Source organism: Seriola aureovittata, chromosome 12, assembly GCF_021018895.1.
Source record: "Seriola aureovittata isolate HTS-2021-v1 ecotype China chromosome 12, ASM2101889v1, whole genome shotgun sequence".
NCBI classification, from domain to species: Eukaryota; Metazoa; Chordata; class Actinopteri; order Carangiformes; family Carangidae; genus Seriola; species Seriola aureovittata.
In genome coordinates this window covers 25,862,678-25,878,098 of record NC_079375.1, presented here as the reverse complement: position 1 = coordinate 25,878,098, position 15,421 = coordinate 25,862,678, and the positions used below count along the sequence as shown (strand labels likewise).

Here is a 15,421-nt window from a genome sequence, read left to right as displayed (position 1 = left end):
TATGAAAGTTTTGAGTTGTGGTTTTGTGTTGTTCAGGACGAGTTAGGAAACATCTGGGCAGTACAAAGAGTTTCAGGCAGAGTTCTGGTGACCGAGTTTATTTTCACTGAGGGATGTCAGAGCACAGGGAGAATTTAGTGTTAAAAAAAATCTATAAAAGAAACATGCATCTTTACAGTCGCACAAGAAATTTACCAAAATAAAATACAGAATGATTTGATCTGCGTTCACATGAGGTTCTTTTGTTGTTTGTTGGCATCTACTACTCACCTCAGGTGCAGCACAGCAGGTGTGGGGACCTCACCAGGGGCGCCTCGACCTCCCAACCTCCCAGTTTCACTGCAAAACAATTTATCACAAGTAAATAAACAACTAAATAACCAACAAACAGCCCAGTTGACTAAACAAATGAGACCAACAAAGCATCAACAATAAGGTCAAACACAGTAGGTGCAGGTGGGCATGAATGTGTCACTGTGGATGAACAGGTGTACAGCTGGATGGAGAGGCAGTACAGGTGAGTGGCAGAATGACTGACTGGTGCTTGTAAAATTATGTTTTTGTTGTTGTTGTTTTTTAACCACTAACCTGCAGCCAATGCCAACAGCCACAACTGACAGGAACCAGCAAGAGACCTTTACAACCTGGCCCTGATGAGGGGGTCGGCCTGGGGGGGGGGGGGTCATCCCAGAGGTGTGTTCACAACTACACTACGTGGTCCCCTCTGTCCACAATCAAAGCTTTACACAAACCCGGCAGTAAAATATGCGACCAAAGCAACACACTCCAGAACAGGTTCGCAGACGGCAGCTGCAGAAAGCCGCCTTAAAGAAGAAGCACTAGTGTGTTCCTGTTGTGAGCACCAGGTGTCACCATCACCATGACTGAGCTCTGTGATGTCACCTGACCTGACAGAGACTCTTCAGTCCCCGAGCCACATATTATTATCAGTATTACATCATCCACTGACTCATTACATGGACTTAAAAACATTAAAGTAATAAAACAGCAGAAACCTGTAAATATCTTCCTGTAATATCTTTGTTTTGTTTCTCTGTGTGTTTACAGTATTTAAACTATTTTTGTTTCATCATTCTTATTTATATGTTGCATTTATTTCCTTTTATTGTATCTATTTTATTTGCATGTATTGCTCATACTTTACTGTGAATCTTATTTCAGAAGTTTTGATTGTTTCCTCCATTTTCAATGTTTGATTGTTTTAAAAAGATAAAATGGAAAATGTTTTGAATAATAAAGGGGAAAAAATCGTCCAAGACTCAGTGTTCCCATCAGGAGAGAGATTTACTGCTGATAGCCGTAAGTCAAGAGTCACGCAGATGTTTCATATTCTAAATGACTGATAAACGGGGATGTAACCTGAAGCTAGTCTGAGTGGAGGAGCCGGTGATTCTCATTGTTCTTCTTTGTTTTTTTCGGGTCAATCTTCCCTTTGATTCTCTGATCAAGTCTCAACAAAACTCTTCTCATCTTCACATGACACGATGTTACATAACTGAAGCATCACACAGGTGTCTTCGCTCTGTGCTTTTCAGAGACAGTCAAACAGCAGCTGGCTGCAGACCACACCCCCCCCCCCCCCTCACCCCCCCTCACCTGACGCTGTTTAAAGGCAGCAGCCCGACGCCACACTGTCAGTGTGTCTCCGCTGTAGGAACCATCTCAGGACCAGGACTCACAGACAGTTACAGAGACACTCAACTGAAACATGGATTTCTGTCAGCTGCCAGGTGAGTGTCACTCTCACACTGTAAACTGTGAATATGATTTAACAGTAACACTTTACAATACACGGCAACCAGAAAGACACATTACAGTTTTAAAGTCTCTGCTCCGGCTGCTACAGAACTGATTTTAAGATCCTTTCATCGGTTTCTGAAGCTCGTGTCAGACCTGCTTTTATCCTCTGGTCCTCGGGTCTTCTGGTTGTGACCTTTTAATTAAACCCAAAGTCAGAACAAAGACACTCCATGTCTGTAGCCTCTGAAGGCCTGAGGGCAGCAGAGTGCTGACGTTGTTCAGCGTTTCAGTCGTTTTGGCTTTTAATTGAATTATATTCATGTTATTTATTTATCTGTGTTTATACTTGTGCTTTTATTCAATGTACATTTTCTGGATTGTTTTCCTTCTAATATCTTACTTTTTTATTCCGGTTGTTTATTCTATTATACTTTTCATTTCTAGTTTTACTCGCTTCAACACATCTCTGTTTTAGCACTTTATTATTTTATTTTTTATCTGCTTTACAGTCTTCTGTGTTTCCATAATGCAAATGAATGAGATCCACGATAGCATTTCCCCAGTCAAGCCATGACTGTTATTATAGTAACCAAGGCAACGGGCGCTGTTTTAGGACACTCCTATGGGTCGTATCAGAGGGTTGAAAAATCTATTATTATTATTTATTTATTTATTAAAAGCTTATTTAGGTTGGAGGAGTTGTTGGTTGTTGGACCTAATTTAGGAAAAGAAAAAACAATGACAATGCATCGTGAAAAGTAGTTGACAACCGAGTATCAACCTCTGAGGCTGAAACATGAAGAACCAGAAGCTGCAGTTCCTCTAACGACCACTAGAGTCTGACTCCAACAGTGAGTCAGTCCCCATAGACTCCCATGTTAAAATGTCCAACTTTACAGCAGAAATAAACATGTTTACAGCCTGGTACAAAAACTGTTTTGGTCTCTAGAGCTGATTTCCTCCTTCATGACACCTGTTTATATAACTCACCTGTTTATATAACTCACCTGTTTATATAACTCACCTGTTTATAGAACTCACCTGTTTACATTTTATTGAGGACTGAAGTTATGTAGGACTGAGGTTGTGGCTCGTCATACTGTGACAGGTGCTCTTTGAGTGACAGGTATTCTTGCCACAAACTGTCAGGCACCGCAGTCTTGGCCCCTCCTCTTTGATCATTTTTTGATTAGCTGGGAGTTAGGGGCGGAGTCGGGTACTGCCAAGATGACATCGACGGCATGACCCGCTCTGACCTTCAGAAACCTATGGGTGACGTCAACGGAGGCTGCGTCCATCTTTAATTACAGTCTATGTGTACAACCGACAGTCACTAACCAGGCAATATATACCATCATGCATTGCACACGTGCTGAAATAAAGAAAGACAGTGCAGAGAAAATGATATAAGTAATGTCCAAAAGCATTTTTTCACCGTATAGTGAGGAGGGACTGAAGTATAACAGGTCATATATAGTCAGAGTATAGAAAGGCATAAAAGGTCGTGGAGTGAAAGAGTGAGTGATTTTGGACACAACCAGTGTTCCCATCCTGACTGGAGACAGGAGGAAGTTTCCTAACTTCACAGACTCTTCAATAAACTGTCGACCTGTCCCGACCTTCACTCGCCCTCCACTAAACTCTGAGCTTATTTTTCCTGGATATATCAGATATCAGAGGATGAGACGAGGAAACAGTTGGTAACAAGCTGGTAACGTAGAAACAGCAACGTGAATTAAATGTATTTATATAAAAGTGTTAGAAAATGATCCCTCAGTGTAAATGATTGAAAAGGTGATTAAAGTTGAGTAGTAGAGTTTGGCTGGTTGATTCGTGAAGGACAGATCTGCTGCAGGTGGCGCCAAGTCTTTTTGCTCCGCAGGTCAGCAGTTCACATCCTCAAACCAAGGCTGTAAACGTGCACAACAAACACGACCTGACAGTGATGAAGGTTGAAACATCAGAGAACCTTAAAGCATCTTGTACTTAATGACTTGCTGTATGTGAATTCAGTCTCAGTGTCCCTGAGCAGGACGGACGCTGCAGGGTCATTAACACACTGAACTTCTATCTATTTGAATAATATGCAAAATGTTTAGGAGATTAAATTCCAGACCACTAATGCCCTTGACCTGCCCTAGACAGACAGACAGACAGAGGGACAGACAGACAGACAGACAGACAGACAGAGGGACAGACAGACAGACAGACAGACAGACAGAGGGACAGACAGACAGACAGACAGACAGACAGACAGAGGGACAGACAGACAGACAGACAGACAGAGGGACAGATGCTAATTGTTTTTAGAGAGAAAAGAAGAAGTTACACTATTATTACACTAAAAACCTGTTGTTTTCTTTCTGCTTATCTAACAATTAATGAGAAATTCTGTGGAAGGATTTAAAAATGTTTAGCATCTTTTAATTCTGGGTTTCTATTGTTGTTGACTATGAGCTGTTGAAGCTGTTGAGTTTTCTTCTCTGCCTCTATTTTAAAAGAATAAAAACAAAAGTCTGAGTAAAAGTAAAATTAGTTGAGTTAAGATGTTAGCTCGTTAGCTCATTAGCTCGTTTGCTACCTGAGTCACGCTGTATGTTTTTGTCCTTTCAGACAGAATCATTGGTAAATCAGCGGAGAGGGACAAACATCTGGAGGACTCAGCAGCGGTCACACACAGAAGACTGAGACCCGATGACTTCAGCAGCATCTACAGCACAGGTGAGGCTGCCCAGGTGTGCTCCTGCTGACAGGCTCTCACAGTCAATTCATTTACACTCAAACTCCTGAGAGCTCAATATGTTGATGCAGAGATCTGCCCAGGTGAGGCTACAGTCATTTCACTGAGGTGGGTGTGTGTGTGTGTGTGTGTGTGTGTGTGTGTGTGTGTGCGTGTGTGTGTGTGTGTGTGTGTGTGTGCGTGTGTGTGCGCGTGCGTGTGTGTGCGTGTGTGTGTGTGTGTGTGTGTGTGTGTGTGTGTGTGCAGACCTGCTCCCAGCTTCAGGTGGTGAGGAGATGACCAGGGGATTTCTGCAGGAGCTGGTCGACATCTTGTTCGGTTACATCTGCAGGTCCAGTCAGAGGAGCTCCAAGGTCCTGGACTTCCACCACCCTCACCAGCTGAAGGAGGGACTGGAGGGCTTCAGCCTGCACCTGCCCGATCAACCAGAGACTCTGGAGCAGATCCTGGTGGACTGTAGAGACACACTGAAGTACGGCGTCAGTACAGGTGTGTGTGAGTTTGACTTGTTAATGAGGTAAAAGGGGAGGGGTAAAACATCCCAGTTAGGAAAGCGTCAGAGTGATGTGTTGCTGTGGGCGGGGCCACGAGAAAAAAAACAGTTTTAGACACTTTTAAAAACGGCCATTGAAACAATCCAACGTGTTTAAACAAAGCTTCATTTGAACATATTGGATTGTTTCATTGGGCGTTTTTAAAAGCATGACCGATTGACCTCTTGACCTCTGACCTTTGTTTTTACAGGCCATCCCCGTTTCTTCAACCAGCTGTCCTCAGGTCTGGATGTGATCGGTGTCGCTGGAGAGTGGTTGACCTCCACGGCCAACACCAACATGTAAGATCTCATCAAGTACAGTCGCTGAAGTAAAGTTCTGCAGTATCAGTGTGAGTTGGTCGCTCCAGGAAGTCGCAATAATTAATGCAAACTCAACCAATCCCTCTTCTGCAGGACATTTTATTTTTGTCCAATCACAGCAACTTTGACCAATCGAGTTTCCCTCGAGTTGAACCAGCCTGTGAATATTCTCATTTGTCCAAGTCATAGTATTCTAAAGGAGTTTTAAATCGAAAACAACGGGACTTGATTATTGTCTGGGAAAAGTGTTACTTGACAGTTAATCACATGTTAATCACATGTCAAGTAACACTCAAGAAAACATTCCACCTTAAAAGATGGCGGCAGCTGCTGTGACCTCTGAGCTGCTCAGAGAATTAAATGGTTAATTAGTGAAGATGAAATCGTGCCTCGTTTTTAATGAAGATAGCGACAGTTTTCTCGTCCGTCAGCTCAACTAACTGTTAAACTGTGACGTTTTTTACGACACTGATGGAAAGTATCTGGAGATCCCAGTGACATCACAGCTTCTGAACGCCACGCATCTGTTGTCGGTCTAAATGCGAGATGTTTGCGAGAAGCCGGAGTCGCTCTGATGTGACGCATGTCTTCACCAGGTTCACGTACGAAGTGTCTCCTGTTTTCATCCTGATGGAGGAGGTTCTGCTGAGGAAGATGCAAAGCATTGTGGGATGGTCCGACGAGGAGGGAGACGGACTCTTCTGTCCAGGTGAGACGAGCGGAGGGAGGGCGAGCCGGTTCACTGCTGACACTGAATGTTCCCGACAACATCTGTCCGTAAACTCTGCGTCCTGTTTTCTGAAGGAGGCACGATATCCAACCTGTACAGCATCCTGGTGGCCAGGTATCACTTCTACCCAGAGGTGAAGCGCAGAGGGATGGCGGCGCTGCCCCGACTGGCCCTCTTCACCTCAGAGCATGTAACCACACCTCACACACTCTTACACTCTCCGGGGAATGTGGGTTTCCGACTTGCGGTCAACCAAATGGTTTATTAACGTATGATGTGTATTTCCATTTAAATAAAAACTAAACGCAGCAACAGATGAGCGATTAAATGAAAGTACACTTTAGGAAATGACTTGTATTCAGTAGATCTTCCAGTGCTGCAGTTGTCATTTAAAAGCAGCTGCTGATCCGCTGATGCGTCAGTATTAAACATCTAAAACCATCAGGTCTTCACTTCAGGACGGTTCACTCCTGACGTCTGTCACATCAGACAGCAGGTTTATCTGATGACTTCACCCCAAACGACATAAAGACTAAACTTCTGGCTGATATTTAAAACAAGGTTTGGAAACAGTTTAACATCCCAGTCGCAGTGACGCTGTCTGAACTCGGCTTGACGTGCGAACCTGGGAACTTCTTCTTCTCAGAAAAGCAAACAGAGCAGCTGCTTCTTTCAGCGGAGACAAACAAAGATGAAAGGCTTCTTTTCCCTTTCACCCGTTCAGAGTCACTATTCAGTGAAGAAATCTGCAGCTGTGTTGGGGCTGGGCAGCGACAATGTGCTCGTGGTGAAATGTGATGAAAGGTAAGTCGGACACTCACTGAGCACATGACAAAAGAAATGTTTGCTCACCTGTCGCAGCTTTATATGTGTCCCTGTGTGTTCAGGAGTGTAAACCCACTGCATTAGAAAGTTTCCCAGTTTGAACATGCAGATGTTTAGAGGCTGTGGGTTCGTCTGTTCACGGCCACTGACCCTCCGTCTCCTGTCTTGGTGTTTCAGAGGGAAAATGATTCCTGCTGAACTGGAGTCGTCCATCGTTAGAGCTGAAGAAAAGGTGAGGTCAGATCACAGGAGAGGAAGTGACGCTCTGAGTATCAGTCACAGGGGATGTTGATTTTACACAGTTCATATTAGTCAAATCAACAAGGACAGATTGTGATTTGTTCTGTCCAGGCTTCTTCCTCCATCCTCTCCTGACGACATCGTTTCATTCAAACGTTATTTCTGAAATATTTTCATCTTTGTGTGTTACAGTCTGAGATCGATAACGACGTTAATGTTCCCTCCCTCCCTCTCTCTCCAGGGTTTGGTTCCATTCTACGTGAATGCGACGGCGGGCACCACGGTGTACGGCGCCTTCGATCCGCTCAGCGCCGTCGCAGACGTGTGCCACAGACACACACTGTGGATGCATGTTGATGTAAGGAGTCTTCGACCAATCAGTTCGTCCTTGAGTCCTGGTGAATGTCTTCGCCAAATCTGAAGAAGTTCCTTCAAGGCGTTACCGACATATTGTGTTCAAAAGGCTAAAACCACGTTTCGTGAGGTCACTGTGACCTTTGACCTTTAGCTATTAAATTATAATCAATTTGTCCTTGAGTCTAGATTAATGTTTTTACCAAATTTGCAGAAGTTCTGTCGAGGTGTTACTGAGATATTGTGTTGAAAACAACATGGCTGCCGCTCTGACTGTCGCCGGCGCCGAGGAATAAAAGCGACGAGCGCTGAAATGACACGAGACACTGTATGTAACAACCCGCCTGATTGGACCGTGTGTTTGACTGTGTCCCCGCAGGCGGCGTGGGGCGGAGGCCTGCTGATGTCACACAGACACAGGATGAAACTACAGGGCATCGAACGGTGACTGCACCAACACACGACACACTGCCCACATCACACGGCGCCGTCAGCCTCTGCTGGCGCCACAGCTCCCTCTGAGCTTCGGCCTCAGCCAAAAGGTTTGTGGCGGTCGTTGCCTCGGCCGGTGACTGAAGGTGGAACAGACCAGGTGAACACACGTAATGTAACACGATAAAACCAACGTCACGGAGCCTCATTCATTATGTCCAATGAGGGGGGGGGGGGGGGTCTCTCTCATGTAGCTGTCCGCCTCTGGGTCAAGATTTCCCGGGGCATTGCTCTTGGCCCCCCCCTGGTGGCCGCAGCCTGGTGTGTCACATTGACTCTGCTGCTGTTTCAGGGCGTCACTCTGACCTGTCGGTGTTTTCCATCCAGAGCCTCGTCTGTCACGTGGAATCCTCACAAGTTGATGGGCGCGCCGCTGCAGTGCTCCGTCATCCTGGTCAGGAAGAGAGTAAGAGATGATCCTTCGCTTTAACGCTCGGTGTAAAACACAAGGCCGGGCTCCGGTGCAGCAGTCTGTCAGACGCACAATACAAACCTTCAACTGGACTCTGATTGGTTGAACTCGTGTTAATGATCGGGGCGTGTGTGTCCTCTGCAGGGCCTCCTGCAGGAGTGTAATGAGTCGGGGGCTGAGTACCTTTTCCAGACGGACAAACCGTACGATGTGAGCTACGACACCGGAGATAAGAGCATCCAGTGCGGCCGACACGTCGACGTCTTTAAACTCTGGCTCATGTGGAAGGCGAAGGTACGGGTGTAACTCCAGTGAGGCTCCTCCCTCTAACGCTCGCCCCGTGAATCTGTCGGTCAGCTGGTTACAGACGGGGCCGGAGGCTCAGTCTGCTGCAGCAGAGCATCAGGATGTGACTTAGGATCAGTTTCAGGACTTCAGCTCTTCTTCTTATTTCCTTCAACGTGTGTTTGGACCGTCGTCCAGCTGCTCCAGTGACGAGCTGCTGTCACCGATTTAACTGGATTTAACTTCACTCACCTCTGATGCTACTTAACTTAACTAAATTAAACTGAACTTATCTTAACTTAAATATTAACCTAGAGTCTGTCTCTCTCTCTCTCTCCCTCTCTCTCTCTCTCTCTCTCTCTCTCTCTCAGGGCTCACAGGGGTTTGGATCTCAGATCAACAGATGCTTAGAGAACGCCGAGTATCTCCACGATCAGCTGCAGAGGAGGAGCGACTTTGAGCTGGTCTTTAAAGACAAGGTAAGTTCAGATTCTCCATCTGACTTTTGTTGGGGTGATTGATAAGAATCTAAGTGATGTAATAAAGATGAGCTACAGCTGATGCGACCTGAAGTCTCACGCTCCACGGCGCCGCTGTGACACGTTGGACCGTCTGTGTCTGTCTCATTAACCTCTGACACGTGTGTCTCCGCCTCTCTCACAGCCAGAGCACAGTAATGTGTGTTTCTGGTACATCCCCCCCAGTCTGAGAGGCCTGCCGCCTGGACCCGACCGAGACTCCAGACTCCATCAGGTCAGTCCGGGACGCCGCAGAGAGGGAGGGGCTCCGCTGCTGCAGTGATGTCGTATTTACAGTTAGACATGAAACAGTACAGAGATTCAGTACCGTGATAATTAGTGACCAAATGACCACGGTTGTTATCAGTGTTATCATGAGGGACCAGCAGCAGGACTCTGTTTACCTGCTGCACGCCACTCTGTCACGTGATAATCACATGATGACGGTTATAGTAATAATTAAGATTTAACGTTCATTTCTACCGTGATGTAGCGTGACGCGTAACCGTGTGTTTCTAGAGGAGGGGGGTTCTGACGGTGATCTGTCTCTGCAGGTGGCTCCTCGGATCAAAGCCAGGATGATGGAGAAGGGCTCCGTTCTGATTGGCTATCAGCCTTTGGGAGCAAGGGTCAATTTCTTCAGGTGTGTGTTCTCCAACCCTGCCACGCAGCAGGAGGACGTCGACTTCCTGCTGGACGAGATCGCCCGGCTGGGCCGTGACCTATGACCCCTGACAGGACTGTCCGGTCTCACCTGCACTGCTCAGACAGACTTCCTGCTCTGCAGCCGCCACATTACTTTAGCTCATACAGCACTGGTGTCACACAGCTGGAGCACATCTGCAGCTCTGCACAACACGTCAACGAACCCGAACCGTCCCTTTAACATGTTTATTCCCCGTCATCACCTGTTGGAGAACAAACAGCTGATTCTCTCTCTAATAAAGCACCAGGACAATTAAAGCTTTTCTGTTTCAATCGTTCAGCTCTGAAGTTACAGGTGCTGCCCTGCAGGGATTCTGATTGGCAGCTTTTCAAGGGAAAAAAAACAAAACAGGAAGTGAAACTGGAATTCTCATATTTCACATTAAAGTAATAAGGATTAAAACGTCACCCACACTTTGTTTTAAACCTCGTGTTTAAAAATAAACATGTACAAATGACTTGTAGAAAACTTTTTATTGAAAAATAGCATTATTACATTTTAAATTCATTTGAATATTAAATTGATTAATTTAAAAAAAGACAGTGTTGTCATGGAGATGGGTCAGAGTCAGTACCGTGGATTTCTTCCATTTCCACCTGCAGGAAAGAAACGGATCAGTTAAGTCACTAAATCATTATACATAAGAACAGAGCTTTCCAAAATAAAAGTCTGACGCCTCGGTTTCAAAATAAAGTCAAGCTGTTCACCAGGCCTTAATCTGAAAGGATCATGTCTGAGTAAAGTGGATTGACGTGGGTAGAAACTTAATTAAAAGACATGACCTGTTAATAGTTAATATTCATCATCTATTAGTGATTTAAATTGTGTTTGATCGGCTCTCACCTTTAGATTTCCCAGGTTTGCCGTAGTATCCGTAGTAGACTTCCTGCTGGTTGCCGTGCTTCTCTGTGGACATGAGACAGACACACACCTGTGTTTTGTTCCTCGTGCTCCTCTTACTGAGTTCAGGTGGGTGTGGCTCAGCTTCGCTCTGTCAGTCAAAGCTCAAACCACACCCCTTCAGGTGACAGACTGTCTGGATTTCATGTCTGTGGGACAGACGTTGTCCCGGAGCAGTTGTGTTCAAACAACGTCACTCACATTTCTTTGCATTAAAACGTTCAATCGTTTTTTTCGGATTATTAAAAAACACATTGTAAATATTTTGTCCTTGTTTTCATTGTTATTCTCTCTTCTGACACGATTGACGTCACAGTCCGGGACTGAACCGTCATTAAAAGACAATATTCAGAAAACAAAAAGCTAAAAACACATTTTATATTCATGACACCATCAGTCCTGCAGCTACATGTTGTCTGCAGCACAGACCTGCTCCGCTCTGTACGAGCTTCTTCTGAGTAACGTCCACGTCCGTCCGCTCAACACCGTCATCAGCAAAATCACTGCAATTAACTTTAACTTCACCAGAATATAAATCTATAGATTCTTTACTGTCATTGCATTAAAAGCAATGAAATTCAGTTTGGCAGCACATGTTAAAAATACAAACTAAAATCATTAAAATATATAAATATATAGTAAAATAAAATATGCAAATCACACCAACACTATAACTATAAATGATCAATAAACGCCTTAGATTAGAAAATCTTGTATAGCTTGTTGGAAGTTAGTTTGATGGTGCACGATGCAGAAAAAGTGGATTAAAAAAAAAAAAAAAAAAATTGAAATTAAGAAAAACATCAATTTAAGACGAGAGATCGACCGATATGTCTTTTCCAGGGCCAATACTGATTATCGATGATCAAGGTGACCGATAACAGATATTTGGAACCGATACGACGACACAAAACTACTGCTGTATAAAGGACACTCAGGTGTTTCTATTATTTTGTCCACCCCAGTTCTATCAGTGAATCCAGGTAAATATCAGGAACACCTCCAAACACTACATCCTCTATAATGATCATCAACACCTGTCGGAAACTATTTTAATAAAAACATTATCAGCTTCATGAAGGAGGATTTACTGCAGGACTGTTGTATCAGACTCCATCAGGTTGATCTACATGTTCCTAATAAACTGATCAGTGTATATCCGTCATTATCGTGGATTATTTCATAAATCACACTGAGCTTGAAGTGATGATGATGATGATGATGGCGGTGTTACCTGAACCTCTGCCCTTCCACTGACCGTGCCTCTTGTGGTTTTTCTGCACGTGTGCGTTCGTGCAGGTTCCTTCATCCTTCCCGTTGCTCGCCCTCTTCGTATCTAGGAGACGGAGCAGAGTCAGAGCGACGCCACAGAGAGCACAGCCAACACATGCACTGCCGAATTTAAAAATCATCACCTGAGAATTTGAAGGGATGCCTTCTGTTTGGCGCCACGCCGCCATTCGACTCTTCACACGCACACCTGAGCTCGCTGCACTGGACGCCACAGTCCACTAAATGTCTCTTTGACGGAGACACCTCAGACGTCTTCTGGTCGACCTTTGGGACGCACAGCTGCTCCTTTCGGACTTCTTCGCTACCGCACACTCCGTCGTCCACCTCGTCCCCTCCGCTCCGGACAGTCAGGTGACCTGTAGACGAGACTCTCTCTCCTGCTGCAGAGCTCAAGAGCGGAGTCACTTCCCGCTCAGGAGAGCCGGCGCCATTCTCCCGCCGCTCGTTTAAAATAAGAGATTCCTGGTTTGGGCTTCGATTAGCCTCGGGTTCAGAAGACCCATTTTCATCCACAGCCTCCGCGGCGGGAGAACAAACAGTTACCTGCCTCTGCGGGCGGGCCGGGGAAGCCGAGGGGTCCTTGTCTGAAGGACTCGTGTTCTGGCCTTCCTCCGCTCCTCTGGCTTCAGAGGCAGAAATCTCACTCGCCATTTCTGGCTTCTTCGGTGGACTCGGCTTCTCAGCCGGCGTGCTGAAGATCAGCCAGCTGTCCGACATGGGGGCCGAGTCGGAGGAGGACAACCTGCGGGTCGGCCTGTCATTCTGGGTGGAGTGTCTGCAGTTCTCAGCTTCCTCCGTCATCTCGACGATGACCTCCGGCTCAAACATGCCGTTCTGCAGCAGCCACTCCTTGGTGGGAACAAACGGGGCGAGAGACTCCACAGACCAAACAGACTCGTTCATGTTCCTCCTGAACCGGCAGCCGCTCAGAGGCATTTGATAAGGAATGATGTCCGCAGTGTCTTCGTGTAGACTCGTCTCGTCGCCGGTCGTTTGCTCGTCGTCCGGGAGCTTGTGGGATTTGTTCAGTGAACGCATCACTTCCTCTCTGCAGGGAAGACGCCGGCTCACAGAGTCCAGCGACTCCACGGGCTCGTCGTCTCCTCTGGACTCTGACAGGAGGTCATAAAGAGCGGGAGGCAGTTTGAGGATCTTGAAGAGGGCTTCACTGTCCTTAGAACTCAGGATACACGCAACGTCTTCATCAGCGTCTTCATCACCGTCAGACGCCGCCGCCACCGGGTCTGTCTGGGTCTTCTGAGGCGGCACCTCGCCCGCCGTCTTCAGCATCGTCTCCTGTGGCGTGCCCCCTCCCCAGCTCATCAGGATGTCGGGAATAGAGACCCGTCTCTCTTTGACGGCCTCGTCCTCTTGCTGGGAGGAGCTGCACACCGGCACCATGCTGTCCGGGGAGCTCGCCGACCACACGTCACAGTGACGGTTCCTGCAGGGGGGGGCGTTCTCCTGATCGACGCCATCTTTATGGCTCTTCTGCGTCTCTTGAGTTGCTCTGATACGAGACAGGACTGTCTTCGCTGCGGCAGGATCTGGGACGTTAAAGCGGCGTGCGATGGTGCTACCTGTACTGCTTTTCTTCACCTGGACGTCCTCTGCGTCGCCAGGTAAGATGTAGTTCTCAACAGAGCCTCCTTTTTGGGAGCTGGAGCTTGAAGACGGAGAGCTGGAGGCCGTTCCGTGCCCAGAGTCTGAGCCGACAATCAGGCTCCCCCCGCCATAACCACCCGTGCCTCTGTGCGGCGGTTCTGTTTGGACCTCGGAGTTCACCGTTTGTCTGACGGGTACGCTGTGAGGCGGGCGGACTCTGCGGGTCTGGTTCTGGTAGGGGGCGCAGGGGGCGTAGGGAGCGTTTGGCTGGGGGTGGAGCAAGCGTCTGTAGTCAACCGCCTGGACGTGAGGGTGGGGGAGAACGTAGGATGGAGCCTCCATGTAGGGGGGAGGAGGAGGGAATGGGGGCATGACCATACCGTAACCTGAGAGAAACAAACGGAGGTGAAGCTTCAAGTTTTAAAAACAACAAAGAGTCACGTCCTCACACTCACCCACGCCTGGGAAGCCCGCAAAGGGGTTGTAGGAGAAGGGCATGGGCCACTGGTAGTGGAGGAAAGGGAGTGGAGGCGGAGCATGTACGTAGAAGACCGGGCGGGCGGGGGCGGGGTGTTGGGGGTGGGGTGAAGGTCCTGGATCTTGACCGCCGCTCTGCAGTCTGGGATCCTGCTGCCCAGGGTTCGGCACGCCGCTGCTCGAGTGCAGGTTCCCGCCATTCGGTCCCTGAAGAGTCATATTCAACCTACACAGGGTGGAGGAGGAAAGGTGTGTCAGACAGGTGTGCATCCACAGCAACACACACACAGTTAACATCCCCCTCAACAAGCTCCAACAATGTGGTAAATGTTAAATTGTTTCACTCAAGAAGAAGAAGAAGAAGAAGAAGAAGAAGAAGTCACTCAAAGTGCTTTGCAATAAAAAAAAAAAATACTACAATAAAATGAGGGCAGATTGAAGGACGATGAAAATAGACATTAAAAAGACAAGATGATAAAATATGTAAATGAAAATAAAAACAAAACAGGAAGAAAAGTAAAATATGAGCGAATGAATTAAAAGTTGAATAATCAGGTTTTCAGCTGTTTTCCATAGTTTTGGATCGTAGTTAAAACGCTGCACTGCCTCTTTTCTTGTGTGTAAAACTGTGTGACTTTAAAAGCCTGACAGCTGAAGATCTGAGAGCTCGTGCAGGATTATAAAGTCGGCCGGTCTGAACCATGAAGTACAAACACCTGGACATCGTCTCTAAAAGACACGGAGCCAGTGAAGTCCAGCAGCTCGGTTCTGAAAGACCTGGAGTCGTTCAGCAGCAGCAGAAAGAGCGATGCAATAATCTATTAGAATCAAGAGCGTGAATAAGTTTTCCAGCATGTTTGTGGGTCAGGAAAAGCTGCACTCTGGACATGTCTCTGTTTTGGTCGCCTTCTTTATATTTGATTAAAACTGCACGTCACTTCTGATTTAACCTCAGGGAACAAGTTCATGAGAGTCAAACGTCTGTCTGACTCAAACATTCAGGATTTAAGCAACTGAACTGACTCACTGAAGAGGATTTATTTTAATTTAATATTTAACTCTTGACAAGCTGCCATCACTGCTGCCGCCACCACGAGTCCAAACCCTGCACCTGATCTTCCCCGAGCTGTCGGCAGAGAAAGCAGAGTCACTTTACCTGGCTGAGGAGGAGGACGTGAGAAACACAGAGCGACGAGCAAAGAGAGTGAAAGTGTGGAGCAGACACAC

General features: G+C 46.7%; 2 protein-coding genes across 2 annotated transcripts; one reads left to right on the top strand and one right to left on the bottom strand.

The window, feature by feature from the left end:
* Nucleotides 1-4,743: 4,743 nt before the first annotated feature.
* On the top strand, nucleotides 4,744-9,949 carry gad3 (glutamate decarboxylase 3; the record flags this gene model as incomplete). The annotated part of the gene is made up of 13 exons (XM_056391194.1): nucleotides 4,744-4,990; nucleotides 5,246-5,336; nucleotides 5,954-6,066; nucleotides 6,162-6,277; nucleotides 6,812-6,891; nucleotides 7,090-7,144; nucleotides 7,394-7,510; nucleotides 7,886-7,950; nucleotides 8,326-8,404; nucleotides 8,555-8,704; nucleotides 9,067-9,174; nucleotides 9,359-9,448; nucleotides 9,768-9,949. Coding segments are annotated over 13 exons (1,485 nt in total), but the record flags the coding sequence as incomplete, so codon positions are not given.
* Nucleotides 9,950-10,379: 430 nt separating this feature from the next.
* On the bottom strand, nucleotides 10,380-14,413 carry LOC130178739 (uncharacterized). Its single transcript, XM_056391193.1, has 5 exons — nucleotides 14,173-14,413; nucleotides 12,235-14,103; nucleotides 12,054-12,155; nucleotides 10,763-10,825; nucleotides 10,380-10,515 (listed from the first exon to the last, which is right to left on the bottom strand). Exons 1-5 carry the CDS (start codon nucleotides 14,411-14,413, stop codon nucleotides 10,487-10,489), a joined length of 2,304 nt encoding a protein of 767 aa, XP_056247168.1. The 3' UTR covers nucleotides 10,380-10,486.
* Between the last annotated feature and the right edge of the window lie 1,008 nt (nucleotides 14,414-15,421).

Excerpts from the sequence above, each read along its gene's own strand:
- LOC130178739 (XM_056391193.1), bottom strand. The coding sequence starts at position 14,413 with ATGACTCTTCAGGGACCGAATGGCGGGAACCTGCACTCGAGCAGCGGC. Across the intron at positions 14,104-14,172 it reads TGCGGGCTTCCCAGGCGTGG|GTTACGGTATGGTCATGCCC; the intron begins GTGAGTGTGAGG and ends TGTTTCTCTCAG. Across the intron at positions 10,826-12,053 it reads GTGGAAGGGCAGAGGTTCAG|AGAAGCACGGCAACCAGCAG; the intron begins GTAACACCGCCA and ends TCATGTCCACAG.